The sequence below is a fragment of the Bos javanicus genome, chromosome 8, assembly GCF_032452875.1.
Source record: "Bos javanicus breed banteng chromosome 8, ARS-OSU_banteng_1.0, whole genome shotgun sequence".
Classification (NCBI taxonomy): Eukaryota; Metazoa; Chordata; class Mammalia; order Artiodactyla; family Bovidae; genus Bos; species Bos javanicus.
The window spans coordinates 100,552,820-100,569,050 of record NC_083875.1 but is presented as its reverse complement, the minus strand read 5'-3'; the positions used below and the strand labels follow the sequence as shown (position 1 = coordinate 100,569,050).

General features: G+C 38.6%; 1 protein-coding gene across 1 annotated transcript in view; it reads left to right on the top strand.

The window, feature by feature from the left end:
* SVEP1 (sushi, von Willebrand factor type A, EGF and pentraxin domain containing 1) overlaps positions 1–16,231 on the top strand; it is a 207,297-nt gene that overhangs the window by 177,021 nt on the left and 14,045 nt on the right. The window contains exons 40-44 of the mRNA XM_061426467.1: positions 2,018–2,173; positions 7,926–7,989; positions 9,531–9,704; positions 10,868–11,044; positions 15,967–16,137. Coding sequence (XP_061282451.1) covers positions 2,018–2,173; positions 7,926–7,989; positions 9,531–9,704; positions 10,868–11,044; positions 15,967–16,137 — 742 coding nt within the window. The remainder of the gene's footprint in view (positions 1–2,017; positions 2,174–7,925; positions 7,990–9,530; positions 9,705–10,867; positions 11,045–15,966; positions 16,138–16,231) is intronic.

The following is a 16,231-nucleotide window of genomic DNA, read 5'->3' as shown; positions in this document are numbered from 1 at the left end:
GTCCCTTGGACTGCAATGAGATCAAACCAGTCAATCCTTAAGGAAATCAACCCTGAATTAAACCTTCATTGGAAGGACTCATGCTGAAGCTGAAGCTCCAATACTTTGGCCACCTGATGCAAAGAGCCTACTCATTGGAAAAGACCCTGATGCTGAGAAAGATTGAGTGCGGGAGAAAAAGGGAACGACAGAGGGTGAGATGATTGGATGGCATCACTGACTCAATGGACATGAGTTTGAGAAAACTCCACAAGACAGTGAAGGACAGGGACGTCTGGTGTGCTGTAGTCCATAGGGTTGCAAAGAGTCAGACACGACTTAGTGACTGAACAACAACATATCAGCATGGCATTAGTGTGAAATTTTTTAGAAGGAGAAGTGAATGAAATGGAAGAAATTGTCAAAAGCAGATCCTAATAAAGGAATGATGACAATTTTTCCCACTAGGGAAAAAGTTAATATATGCTAAAATAAACTCCAGATACATAAAAAAAAAATAATACTGTGTAGCTTTTGAAAGTTAATAGTAATACCTAGAATAATCTGTGCAAGACATATATTTATTGAAGCATTATTTACATCATTGAAAAATTAGATATAATGTATATTTCCAACACTAGGGGAATGGTTAATTATGTGACAGGTGTATATTAATATATATAAAATTACTTTTGGCTCATCTGTAGAATAAAGGGTTTAGTCTCAAGTCCTGTTTCAAATGCTATTCAACTCATATGCTATTTCCTCAAAGAAAACAATATAACATTAGCAGAGAATAACTGTCTTCAAGGGAAACATCTGTGTGCACCTCTTTGTACACCCCAAAAGAAGACTGGAAAATGTTAATACTAATTGTGGTGGTGGGGGAATAAAGTAAATGTGTGTGTGTGTTTGGTTGTTCAGTCACTTAGTCATGTCCAACTCTTTACGACCCCATGGACTGCAGCACACCAGGCTTCACTGTCCTTCACTATCTCCCGGAGTTTGCTCAAACTCATGTCCATCGAGCCAATGATGCCATCCAACTGTCTCATCCTCTGTCACCCTCTTCTTCTCCTGCCGTCAGTTTTTCCCAGCATCAGGATCTTGTCCAATGAGTTGGCTCTTTGCATCAGGTGGCTGAAGTATTGGCGCTTCAGCATCAGTCCTTCCAATGAATATTCAGGGTTGATATCCTTTAGGATTAACTGGTTTGATCTCCTTCCAGTCCAAGGGACTCTCCAGCACCACAGTTTGAAAGCATCAGTTCTTCGGTGCTCAGCCTTCTTTATGGTCCAGCCCTCGCATCCGTACATGACTACTGGCAAAACCATAGCTTTGACTCCACAGACGTTTGTTGGCAAAGTAATGTCTCTGTGTGTGTTGTTGTTTTTTTATTTTTTTAACTTTGTGACTTGCTCACAATATGTCGTAGAATGTTTTCAAGTATTCGTGTTGACATGGAGAAAAGGAAGCCATCTTTTTAGACTTTGGGTGGTATGCCTGAACGTGTCTATTTCTTATCAGCTTTAGATTAAAATGTAGAATTATGTAAAATGTAAGGGTGTATTAAGTCATGGAATATTTGTATCTACCATACAGTTCTCATCATAATGAAGACATACTTGTTCATGTTCTTGATTCTTTTTAAAGGATTTTATTAGGAAGAAAATGCTTGTTTTATGAGTTTTAGAAGTGTCTAAAATTGTTTACTGATGACCATCTGATAATTAACGTGTGCTTCTTAATGTCAAAGATAAGTAGCAGTAGTAGTAGCAAGTTCTAGATCCTTTGACATTTGAGGATTATCCTGTTATGTTAGCAGTATTTCCAGACGTCTTCATTAATGTGCCATTTCCCCTGGAGGAGGAAATAGCAACCCACTCCAGTATTCTTGCCTGGAAAATCCCATGGGCAGAGGAGTCTGGCGGGCTGCAGTCCATGGGGTTGCAGAGAGTCGGACATGACTGAGTGCACACTCACTCACACCCATTCATGTGCACTAATTCCTAAGTGTAACTTATAATTTGTTATTTAGCTTGACGGCACCTGGGAGCCCCCATTTTCTGATGAATCCTGCAGTCCAGTTTCTTGTGGGAAACCTGAAAGTCCAGAACATGGATTTGTGTTTGGCAGTGAATACAACTTTGAAAGCACGATTACTTATCACTGTGAAACTGGCTATGAATTAGAGGTAAGCAAACAAATTGTTTAACTAGAATTAATTTGTTTTTCCAATATACTTAGGAATATTTTTCAGAGAAGGCAATGGCACCCCACTCCAGTACTCTGGCCTGGAAAATCCCATGGTCAGAGGAGCCTGGCAGGCTGCAGTCCATGAGGTCACTAAGAGTCAGACACGACTGAGCGACTTCACTTTCACTTTTCATTTTTGTGCACTGGAGAAGGAAATGGCAACCCACTCCAGTGTTCTTGCCTGGAGAATCCCAGGGACGGGGGAGCCTGGTGGGCTGCCGTCTGTGGGGTTGCACAGAGTTGGACACGACTGAAGTGACTTAGCAGTAGCAGTAGCAGTAGGAATATTTTTAGTATTACACCATTTTATCTCACTGATTTGAGTCCTAAAAGACTTTTTTACACTTTTTTATACATTGTTGCCTTATAGCTTAACCTTTTCTTGGAAGTATTTAAAGTGACTTATAACTTTAAAAAGCAGAATAAGTTTCAAATTAAAAAACCAAAGCCATGAAAAAAATGGAGTTTACATACCTGCCCAAGACTGACATTGTTACTTTAGTTGGTCACTTAAACCTATGTTTTGGCCTCCTGTTAACCATATTTTGCATAATCTGTCACCATGGGGCAGTGTCTACAGGGATTTAAGTATGCACAGCTAGAATTTCCTCAAGCCACGGGCTCAAATACCTTGGAGGGTTTTTTATTGAGATGCCAGATTCCCTCAAGGTAGGTATAGCCTGAAAAAAAAAATCCCCAGAGCTGTTTTAACCAAATGATGGGTCTTAAGATCACGCCTGCCTGGTTTGTGATATTAAAATCCTATTAGCAGCACCAATGTACTCTGGTGGGAATGCTGCCATCAAAACATGATCACATCGTCAAATTTGAAATATAAGAGGCCTTTTTTATATTGTATAATGTTGCCCTTTGATTTTTCAGGAAGCTTTATTCCCTGTTTTTGTTGTTATAATGGTATTAAATGCAGGTTTTGAGAAGTGTTCATTGCCAAAGATTTGTTAATGAGTATGGTGTGTTCCATTATTTTCCTGCTGACCATAGAATCAGAGAATTTTCATAAGCAAGCTCCATGAAAGATGAAACTAGGCTTATGTGGATCTTGTTTTATTTCCTCAAAAGATTCTTTTTTAGGGGAGAAAAGGATGATAATGTAATGGTTGATGGCAGTTGGAGAGCTTTTCTGGTTTTGAAACTCAGTTGTTCTTCATGTGAGAGTACTAACCTTGCATTTGTTAAGAAGAAAAGTGGTGTAAAATCTAAAGCAAACTGATGGGTCATTAAATTTGAGGAAGTGGATGATTTACCTTAAAATTTTTGGAAATATCCCAGTGGTAACCACAAAATTGAAAGAGATGTTATAGCAACTGTTATTATTCCAAGCTACATGTTTGAAGCACCTGAGAGACTGTCTCTAAATATTTATGTCCAGTTATTTACAAAAATAATCAAATCCAGGTCTGGAACAGGGTATGTAAAAAATTAGCCTAGAAAATCTTTATCATATGAGATAGGAGGGAATCTATCAAAGGCAATATATTTGAAAAAAAGAAAACTCAGGAGATGGACTTCCCTGGTGGCTCAGAGGTAAAGAATCCACCTGCCAACGCAGGAGACATGGGTTCAATCCCAGGGACAGGATGATCCCACATGCCAGGATAACAACTAAGCCTGTGTGCCACATCTACTGAGCCTTTGCTCTAGAGACCAGGAACTGTATCTTCTGAAACTCTCACTCCAGAGCCCATGCTCTGCAACAAGAGAAGCCACTGCAATGAAAAACCTAGAGAGTAACTAGAGAGTAACCCCCTCTCACCTCAACTAGAGAAAAGTCAGTGCAGCAACAAAGACCCAGCAAAGCCAAAAATACTAAAGTTTTTTAAAAAGACCTCAGGAGCCAATTGGATAAGGCTCCCAAGATGGCCAAGATGAAACCTTTTTAGCGTCAGTAACTTTAATGGACACATCAAATACGTCATGAATGACAGACTCATAGTGATACTAAAAGATTATTTGGTAACTTTTAGGGGATTCCCATGGGCAAATCCATTATTTTGAAAGTACATCAAAAAGAGGAAAAGTATCTTTTCAAGGCTAACTGAATGACTCTTTTAGACCTCATGAACTATACAGTCCCTGGAATTCTCCAGGCCAGAATACTGGAGTGGGTAGCCTTTCCCTTCTCCAGGGGATCTTCCCAACCCACAGATTGAACCCAGGTCTCCTGCATTGCAGGTAGATTCTTTACCAGCTGAGCCACCAGAGAACCCCAACTGAATGACTAGATAACCAAATAGTAGATGAACTCCAGTCAATAACGATAGAATTCAAATCTCAGAATTTGCAACTCTTATGAATTAATAGATTTAGGTTTTCATCAGCATGGCTACTGATGTCAAAAATAATAATAATAATAATGGAGCCAGACATTATGCCTCTCAATGGAAAAACATACCATTAGGGGAAAGTCTTACCGCAAAAAGAACTTTTGAATTTTTGCATTTCTTAACAAGTTCCCCCAGTACCAAAGGTCAGTGGCTGGGAAAGAAGAGGGACTTAGTCCCAGCAGACCTCTGTTGCATGCTCTCTGCTTTTGCTGGATGTAAAGATGCTGGGGAACCTCTCTGAGCCTCTGTTTCATCCTGTCCAGTATGTGATAACCACCTTTACAAAGTTACTATAAGGACTAGCGATAAAAGAAAGTGGCAAGTACTACACTTTATACAATGTCTGAGCTCAATAGAGGGTAGTAATTGTCATTACTCCTAGTATTCATATGATTACCAAAGTCATACAAAGCAATTAAGACAACTAATATAAATCATGGTCAGTTTTCCTACTCTGTAAATGTTATCATTTTTATATGAGGATTACCAACGTTTTTGAGACATCTAAATCCCCCAAATGTCACTAGACATGTGATCGTCTTGAAATATAAATCCCTACAGTCAACTACTCCTTGGAAGGAAAGTTATGACCAACCTAGATAGCATATTCAAAAGCAGGGACATTACTTTGCCAACAAAGGTCCATCTACTCAAGGCTATGATTTTTCCTGTGGTCATGTATGGATGTGAGAGTTGGACTGTGAAGAAGGCTGAGCACCGAAGAATTGATGCTTTTGAACTGTGGTGTTGGAGAAGACTCTTGAGAGTCCCTTGGACTGCAAGGAGATCCAAGCAGTCCATTCTGAAGGAGATCAGCCCTGGGATTTCTTTGGAAGGAATGATGCTAAAGCTGAAACTCCAGTACTTTGGCCACCTCATGAGAAGAGTAGACTCATTGGAAAAGACTCTGATGCTGGGAGGGATTGGGGGCAAGAGGAGAAGGGGACAACAGAGGATGAGATGGCTGGATGGCATCACTGACTCGATGGACGTGAGTCTGAGTGAATTCCAGGAGTTGGTGATTGACAAGGAGTCCTGGCATACTGAGATTCATGGGGTCGCAAGGAGTCAGACACGACTGAGTGACTGAACTGAACTGAACTGACAGTCAACTGAGTAATAAATCAAAATAAAGAACACAAAAATGAGATAATCGTGTTCTAAAATTGCTGTTAATGAGCAGTAAAGTGGTTTCTATGATGCTAAAAATTAATATAGCTATCTAAGTTAATTGTTGATTAAACAGATATATTATGTTGAAAATAGTAACTTGATGCTAATCTGGATCTAAAACTCCAGCTTAATCATCAAAAACAAGATATGTAAAGGAATAGAGAAAAAGAAAGAAGGGAAAGTAAATAATAAGTCATAAAATAATAAATAGTAAAACTTGCAACTTTTTACAGCAATAGCTACAGAAAATAGAATTTTATTGGAACAAAAATTGACATGATTGAAACAGAATATTTATTATGCAAAATATTAAAGAAGGAAAAAAATTAGAAAAATACTGTTGGCTTAAATTAACTACTTGAGTGTAGTCCACTCTTCGAGAAGGCGATGGCACCCCACTCCAATGCTCTTGCCTGGAAAATCCCATGGACGGAGGAGCCTGGTAGGCTGCAGTCCATGGGGTCGCTAAGAGTCGGACACGACTGAGCGACTTCACTTTCAGTTTTCACTTCATGCATTGGAGAAGAAAGTGGCAACCCACTCCAGTGCTCTTGCCTGGAGAATCCCGGGGACGGGGGAGCCTGGTGGGCTGCCGTCTATGGGGTCACACAGAGTCGGACACGACTGAAGCGACTTAGCAGCAGCAACAGTCCACTCTGGAATACCCAAATAGGGAGCTGATTCAATAGTTTGTCATATACTTGCTAAAAATTAATAAATAGTTCACAAACTAGAATGTATGTTTTCCTTTGCATATGTAAGTATATAAGCACAGGAAAAGTACAGCAAATATTAACAGGGTTTATCTCTGGATGAAGAATTCTAGAAAATTTTTTACTTCTCTTTCATATTTTCTAAGCCTTCTATAATCAACACATATTACTTTTTCAATAAGAAAAAGATAATCTGTATTTTTTAAAACATTTACTTTTTTGGGTTCGGTTATTTTTTGGAAGGTCAGGTGAGTATCCTTCCATAGATGTCAGTGGAGTTTTTGTAGGTGAAGCTTTGTCAGTAAACTCAAACAAAATACCTTTGAGTAGTAGAGGATTAGGGATGAAAGACAATAGTTGAGCAGATAAAAATCAAAGTAGAGGCGATAGCTCCTTTTCAGACATATTGCTCATTTAGAACTAGCTCTGAGAATGTGTATCCAAAGAGCTCTGAGGATTGAAAACACATCACACAAAATCCATGTGCTGCAATTCATATAATTAAAGCCAGGCCCCTTAACACACTACTTAGAACCCATAATGTTACAGAATTTTATTTATCTTATTAATTGTTCCATAGCAAATTAGGAATAAAAACATAGGAAAAAGTTATCATTAGAAACAGGTGTGATTACAAGAAGAGATAAACCACAAAAAAAAGAAGACACATGAAAATTGTATCCAGAAATAAAAACACAATAATCTTAGCCTAGCTCAGCATATAGTAACTCTGAGGGTAAATAGCTGATATCCTCCCCCTTCCCCCTACCCCACCCCCACCCCACGCCTAAGGGCTGTGGGGTATTGGAAAATATATCAAAAGTCCATCGAGGATAACAACTATAAATGGTTTTTCAAATAACTTTATATTATTTTTACCCTTATTTCAGAAGGCAGGGAAATAAATTTTTAGAAAGATTTTTACTCAGAATATTTAAAATTTTACTTGCTTGGGCCCTTAATAGGGTAAGTTTAGATATAATGGATAAGTTACATTGTCAAAAAATTCAATCCTGATCTCAATAAGATATCTTGACCTAGTTCATGTCCAAGGGTGTATATAAACAAATTCACTTCTTTGCTGTACCTCTAAGATACTGAAAAATAAACTCAATTCAAAATTTTTTTAAAAATCCTCGGCAAATAGACCTCTCAGACATTTTGGACACATTCTACATCGCTCTTTGCTACCGGTTATAATTAGTTGTCATTTAAGCAGAAAGTGAAACAGTGTCTGTACCTGAATTACACTGGCCAGCCAGAATATGAATTTTGAGGTAATTTGATGAAAACATTTTTGAAAGTCTAAACCCGCTTCTTAAACTGTATTTATTTAACGAACTCATTTAGCATCCCAGTGCCAAGAATTTCCAGATCCCCGCCGAGTTGACTTTGCACTCTCGTATTTTTTCATTATAGAGGTATCGTCTTGTCAGTGATGGTTTTTGTTGATCCACAGGGGAGCAGAGAACGGGTGTGTCAGGAGAACGGACAGTGGACTGGAGGGGTGGCGACATGCAAAAGTAAGTCAAATGACTCTCGGTCCCAAAACGATACTAAGGACACGGAATAATAGTGTGGCCACATTTTCTTTGCAAGTTGTTTCCAATTTTGACTCCATGAGCTGCATGAAAACCTTTTATGGGCTTTTGCTCACGGGCACCAAAACAATAAAAGAGTGAAAAACTGGGGTAGAGATTAATGATTAGATTGGAACAGAACACAAGATTGCTGACTCTGGAATGGCAAACATTTTGTTTCAAAACTAATTATTGAGATTACTTGCCTTCTTTCTGTGGGTTTCCCCCGAAATAATGATAATTTAGAAGACTTAGAGCTGTTTCCTTGGTAACAGTAGTGGGTAAAACTGACATCTTCTTAACATTGACACATCTGTCCAACAAATGAATATTCACATTTTTGCTGGAATTTTGCATTAATTCATTGTATGAGGACAGCCAAGTTTATTTAGCAAGATGTGGGTGAATTCAAGTGACTCAGTTCCTAGGATATGGCTCATATGATTCCTCTGCCAAAAAGCAATGTATTTAAATGCAATAGTTACAAACCAGTCAAATGGCAAGTTTAAAATTTTTTTTCTCTTAATAATTCTGGAGGAGTTATCAAATTTTCAAACCAGAAGAGACTTCTCGAATAATCTAGTCTACCCGCTTCGGTTAACCAGTGAGAAAGAATGAACTAGGAGAAGGGACGTGACCTGCCCAGTATCAGAAATGAAGTTAGTGGCAAGCTAACACTAGGACTTGGGTTACCTGAGTTTTGTTCACTTTGTTTTGAATGTAGATTAATGAGCTGATTTTGTATGCAATAGGAATCCTAAGTCTTTTAAACAATATTATATGGCTAATGTTCAATGGAGAGTCTGACTTTGTAGCTCTAAAAGGGAACTGTGTGTGTGCATACAGAAAGACATACATAAACATTGAGTAACATCTCAATATTCACATCAATGGGTTTTCCAGATAATAGCATTTTTTTTGTTTCAGTTGTTCATGATCCAACAGTGCATGATCAAAAGTGAATGTATGTACGAAGGAGGGAAGAGGGGAATGAAAAGGAAACGTGTCTGAAATAGGAAACTGCTACGGTGGGGGCTTCCCTGGTGGCTCAGAGGGTAAAGCGTCTGCCTGCAATGTGAGAGACCTGGGTTCGATCCCTGGGTTGAGAAGATTCCCTGGAGAAGGAAATCGCAACCTACTCAGTACTCTTGCCTAGAAAATCCCATGGACAGAGAAGCCTGGTAGGCTACAGTCCATGGGGTCGCAAAGAGTCTGACATGACTGAGCTATTTCAGTTTCTTTCTTTCTGGGGTTGGTGAGGGGATTGTTTCCAATTTGCAGCAGGTTTAATTCAAACTACAATGATAATGGTTTGTATAGTTTTCATGTCTGGAATGCAAGATAGTAATATAACACTCTATGTGAATCCTGTTATTCTCTGTGGCTTTTTCTTTCTAAATTATCAAATAAGTGATATAAATTCCTTGTATAAAGACGAGGATTGGGAGAATCATTTAAGATGAGGCTTTGCTTTTTATTCTTAGAGATCATGTGTGAAGCTCCACTTGAGTTTCTGAATGGGAAAGCTGAAGTTGAAAACAGTACTGCTGGGCTCAGCGTGATATATTCCTGCAACAGAGGCTACAGCCTTGAAGGGGCGCCTGAGGCTTCCTGCACAGAAAATGGGACTTGGAGCCACCCTGTTCCTCTCTGCAAACGTGTGTGTTGACCATAGAAGGGGTTTAAATCAGATTCAGTTTCCCCGGATGTCTAAAATATAGTAGAAACTCCATTGATAAGTGAGATTGGCCCAGAGAAAGAAATCTGTGCATATCCAAGCCGAATACTATGGGGTGTTTTAAAAATCAACTGTATTATATAAAATAGCCTGTCTGAGAATCAGCTTTCATAAGATTCCTTGGATGAGTACAAGTCCAAAAACACTGACAGAAAATGCAACTTAATTAAAAAAAATTTGACATAAATGTATAATGAATTGCATGTGATAGGAGTGATAAAAGAAAATATATTTAATGTTCAATATTAATATAAAGTAAACATAAATATAGTGTATGAAGATAATTAGCTATAGCCACTGGAATGAAAACAATATTCCCAAGCAAGGTATAAATTGAGAAAACTCTAGCTATTGTTTAAAGTATTACAACACATTAATCAAACCTTTGGAATTCAGCTGACACCCTTCTTACGAACAAAGACTTCGTTTGTGCCCATTGAAAATTAGAAAAACTGAAATTGCGTGAAATTGGTGTTGTATGTGCATCACAGTCTTACACTAAAAGCACACTTCCTGTTTTTCCTTCAGACCCGAAGAAAAATGAGTCCATTTTTACCAAAAAGCCTGGGAAACTCTATAATTTCAGCTCTGATGCTCTGATAGAGTAGTGTGGGTCTAAAGTTATATTCAGCTCTCTGAGAAATGTCTGACTTTTCTCTGGCTCATCCTTCTGAAGGATGTTCAGTAAAAGAAAGTACAGGGACAGTAGGAAGCATTCATCCCATGTTCTTAATAGTCTTCAAACATGAAGGGGATGTTTGATATACTCCTTGGTTTCTAGCACAGCTTTGGTTTCACTGGTGAAGGGCTGCAGTTGTGAACAAGCCTTTAATTTTCCATCTTAGAATTTTAGGACCACGCGTTAGTGGTTGAATAGCTTGATGTTTTCAGATCTTACCTGTTTTATCCTGACAAATAATTCCATGGGGATGCAAACTAAGTCTATTTAATGTTTGAAGTTCTATATATTTGAAGTATCATCACTGGGAACTCAACTCTGGCAGAGTTCATACTCTGCCTTCAAAGAAACAAACTAAAAAAGGAGAGAAAATACCAGTAAGCATTTTCTTTTCTTTTTAACAGCAAATCCATGCCCTGTCCCATTTGTGATCCCTGAGAATGCTGTGCTTTCTGAAAAGGAGTTCTATGTCGATCAAAACGTGTCTATCAAGTGTAGGGAAGGCTTCCTGCTCCGGGGCCAGAGCACCATCACATGCAACCCCGACGAGACGTGGACACAGACAAGTGCCAAATGTGAAAGTAAGTGGACACGTGTGAGCCAGTGAATTTACTTAGTGGGGATGAAATTTTCTCATCTTCCCGAGATTATTTTCAATCACGTAACTTACATGTAAATATTTAGATCTCTGTCTTATCATGGTCATCAACTTTTGTGTTGCTATTTAAAAATTTTTTTTCTTATTTAATTTGAAATCCAAACATAAAGAGACACTTACCAGAACTAGGCTAAAATCTGCCTGACCAGGATTCACTTGAATAGATTTTCAAATCACACTTTTCTAGGAATGGGCAGGATGTTAAATCTAAAATACGTATTTTTCTCCGCATTGTCGAGTCTCTAAACTATCCATTAATGGGCTTTGGAATAGAAAATGTATTTCACAGTAGTTCTCCAACTTGAGTGGATAGCAGAACCACCTAGCACGCATGGTACAAACAGGGCCCACCTTAGAGGATCTGACTCTGGGGTGAGGCCTGAGAATTTGCATTTTTAACAGTTTTCCAGATGTTGCTGATGGCAATACTGCTGGTCCTGAAAACACAACTGGAGAACCTGTGGGCTGGCACCGGGCTGATACATAGCAGTCTGGCAGCTTCTCTTGCAGCCTTGTGACAACTCTTGACATGTCTTTGTGGGGTTTTTTTTTTTTAATATTTTAATATACATAAGCATTTGCTGTTTTATTTTTTTCTTTTACTGACATATACTAGATTTACAGTGTTGTTAGTTTCAGGTGGACAGCAAAGTGACTCAGTTACACATATCTGTATATAATTTTTTTCAAATTCCTTTCCATTATAAGTTATTACAAAATATTGAATGCAGTGCCCTATGCTATTATATATATATATATATATATTTCTGTGTATCTGTTAATTCCAAACTCCTAATTTATCCCTCCCCCTCCATTCCCTTCATGACCTGGATAACCTTGATTAACCCTGTCATGACCTGGATAACCACAGTGGTGTGGTCATTCACCTAGAGCCAGACATCCTGGACTGTGAAGTCAAGTGGGCCTTAGGAAGCATTACTATGAACAAAGCTAGTGGAGAAATTCCAGCTGAGCTATTTAAAATCCTAAAAGACAATGCTGTCAAAATGCTGCACTCAATATGTCAGCCAATTTGGAAAACTCACCAGTGGCCACAGGACTGGAAAAGGTCAGTTTTCATTCCAATCCCAAAGAAAGGCAACGCCCAAGAATGTTCAAACTACTACACAATCGCACTCATCTCACATGCTAGCAAGGTAATTTTCAAAATCCTTTAAGCTAGGCTTCAGCAGTATGTGAACTGAGAACTTCCAGAGTTCAATCTGGATTTAGAAAAGGCAGAGGAACCAGAGATCAAATTGCCAGCATTCGCTGGATCATACAAAAAGCAAGAAAATTCCAGAAAAACATCTGTTTCATTGACTACACTAAAGCCTTTGACTGTATAGATCACAACAAACTTTGGAAAATTATTAAAGAGGTGAGAATTATTGAAGACCACCTTACTTACCTCCTGAAAAACCTTGTGTGCAGGTCAAGAAGCAACAGTTAGAACTGGTCATGGAACACGAACTAGTTCAAAACTGGAAAAGGAGTATGTCAGTGCTGTATACTGTCACCCTGCTTATTTATATGCAGAGTACATCATGTGAAATGTTGGGATGGATGAATCATAAGCTGGAATCAGGATTGCCAGGAGAACTATCAACAACCTCAGATATGCAGATGATACCACTCTAATAGCAGAAAGTGAGCAATCAAAGAGCTTCTTGGTGGTGGTGAAAGAGGAGATTGAAAAAGCTGACTTAAAACTCAACATTCAAAAAACTAAGATCATGGCATCTGCTCCCATCACTTCATTGCAAATGGAGAAAAAATGGAAACGGGCAGATTTTATCTTCTTGGGCTCCAAAATCACTGAGGACAGTAACTGCAGCCATGAAATTAAAAGACACTTGCTCCTTGGAAGAAAAGCTATGACAAACCTAGATAGCATATGAAAAAGCAGAGATATCACTTTGTCAACAAAGGTCCATATAGTCAAAGCTATAGCTTTTCCAATATTCATGTATGGATGTGACAGCTGGACTATAAAAAAAGCCGAGTGCCGAAGAATTGATACTTTCAAAGTGTGGTGCTGAATAAGACTCTTGAGATTCCCTTGGACAGCAAGGAGATCAAACCAATCAATCCAAAGGAAATCAGTCCTGAATATTCATTGGAAGGACTGATGCTGAAGCTCAATACTTTGGCCACCTGATGCGAAGAGCCAACTCATTGGAAAAGACACTGATGCTGGGAAAGATTGAAGGCAGGAGGAGAGGGGGGTGACAGAGGATAAGATGGTTGGATGGCATCATTAATCAATGGACATGAGTTTGAGCAAATGCCAGGAGATAGTAAAGGACAGGGGAGCCTGGTGTGGTACAGTCCGTGGGATTGCAGAGTCAGACACAACGAGCAACTGAACAACAGCTCCTTCCCCTTTAGTGGCTGTAAAATTGTTTTCTGTGTCTGTGAGTCTGTTTCTGTTTTGTAAATAAGTTCATTTATACCCTGTTTTTAGATTCCACATATAAGCAATATCATATGATATTTGTCTTTGTCTAACTTACTTCACTTAGTATGATCATCACAAGTCGCTGCAAATGGCGTTATTTCATTCATAGCATTATTTCATTATTTATTAATAATAATATTATTAAAATAATAGCATTATTTCCTTCATTTTTTTAGAACTCTTGATACTTCTTAACATACGTAATGCATCTTTCCTGCCCAATATCCTACCCTCCTGGGTTTGAATTCTATCCTCAAAATGTCCTAATCCTCAACTTCTTTAGCTGGTGCCCTAACTTCTTTAATTTTGGAGTTCTCATCTGTAAATAGTACCAGAAATTCCTATCTTATAGGTTTGTTTTAAAAAAATAAATGAATTGATATATATTTTTGATATTGCTGTCTCCTGATAGAAAGCATAAAATAACCCCAAAGCCCTGAATTTTCAACCAGCAGCCTACTGCAACATTAGAATTTTGATTTTACTCCAGGAAAGTGTTTATCATACTTTTAGCTGGGGATTTGGTTCCCAAATCCTGATGAAATCTACCCCCAGTTAAGTGAGAAGAACTAAATATGTATAAGCCAGACTGTCTAGGCTACTTTAAAGCCATTAGCCTGAACTGAAGTGAGCCAAGTGGCCTGATTCTACCCGCATATCCTCACGTTGGTCTTGGCTCCCAGAGACTTACTACTCAGAGCACCGGAAGCACCAGCAAGGAGGGACATGCCTTTATTACAAATGTCCTTTCAGTGCATGCTTAATCACTCCTCAATATTCCTGAGAAGATCAGGGGTTGCCTAGGAGAGGAGACAGTTCCACAGTTGTTTGTTATCCCCAGTCCCTCTTTTGCATTTTCTATTAGACAGGAGGTCTGTGGCTTAGAACAAATATCCTTCCTGAGACCGAATTAGCCACCTTCCTCATCCTTTTCACCTCATCCTGCTATTTATCACTACAAATCAGTGATTAAAATTCAGTGGGCATGAGAATCTGCTGGAGAGAGTATGTAAGATGAAGACTCATAAGCCAGAAAGCCCAGAAGTTTGCATTTTTAATAACAATCCAAGCTGATTCCCACATAGGTGGCCTGAAATCTCTGCTTTGATAACCACTTCTATAAACCAACCAGCAGCTCACTGTTATCTCTGTACCTACTGTTCCTCTAACCTGGGAGCCATAGTCCTCTGATTCACTCAAGTTTTACAGCCTAGTCCAAAGACCACTGTCACTGATAATCCCCTGGGCATAATTAGTTACACTGACCTCAATTTTCTGCACTATGGTAACCAGGCCTCTAATACAGCTGTTTTTAAATTATGTGACTGTATTTCTTTATCTGTCTTTACCCATTTGAGCAAAGGTACCATGTTTTCTTCATTTATTTCTTTCCAGTTTCTTGTACACAGTAAGGCATGAATACATGTTTATTTGATATGTGACTGATTGAATTAATGTTTTTAACTACTTTAGAAGGAAAAGAAAATTTAGAAGAATCAGAACATTTGATCATGGCCTCTGGCAAGTTTTCAAATGGTATTATGGCCAGAAAGTGGCCTTTTAAAAGCCAGTTCATGAAAACTCATCTAAAAGTTAGCCTTGTACAAACTAGAAACTGATGAGAATCCTGGCTCCAATCCAGCCCTTGTTGTATGAGGCACTGCGGAACAACTCTAGTTATCTAATTTATCCCCATAAAATTACCAAAGCAAAATTAGTTATAAACATTTTTATTTAAATATTCAAAACATGGGCTTTTAAAAGACTTCAGTCTTACATATTCCAAAAGAAGAGGGTCACTGCTTATAGTCTTGAAAAGAGGGAAACTAATGTGAAAGCTTGAATTTCATAAACCCTGTCAAGCTGTGTAAATGGAGTTATCTTTAGGTTAGAGACAATATTCCTTCCTTTACTCATTTTTCAAATATTTATTGACAGCCCACTGTGCCAGGCACTGTTCTAGGCACTGATAAAACAGCCATGATGGAATCTGTATTCCTGCAAATCGTGATCTTTAAAGTGATCGGCTGTAAATAATCCGCATCCACTTCTCTTCTTATCTGATAAGCTAAGCACCCTGCATTGAAATTCTTATATCTCTTTGATGAGGTATAAGAAGACAAGACTTGGTGCCTTGAGTATAAAGTACCTCAGCTTCAACACATGAATCAGAAGGCAAAACCTTTGATCTTGTACATTTAATTTTTCTAGAGAGCAGCAGGTGATGCTTTTAGTTTCTGGTGTCTTAGATTTAATGTAGTTTAAAAGGTTACCTTTTTGTATTTTATCTTTCTTCTTTAAGTCCTAGAGGTGAGACTATGCTCTCTCTCCACTGGCTGGGTTAGTATCGCAAGCTTATTTTTTGTTTGTTTATTTTCCTATAGAAATCTCATGTGGTCCGCCAACTCACGTAGAAAATGCAATTGCCCGAGGCGTACATTATCAGTATGGGGACGTGATCACCTACTCCTGTTACAGTGGATACATGCTGGAGGGTTCCCTGAGGAGTGTTTGCCTAGAGAATGGAACCTGGACATCACCTCCTGTCTGCAGAGGTAAGGAGATGTTTGAATGGTTAGTTATTAGTGAAGCTGTAGGAAAATGTATATGGAAGTCTGATATGGCCAATAGCTAGTAGGCATGCTATTT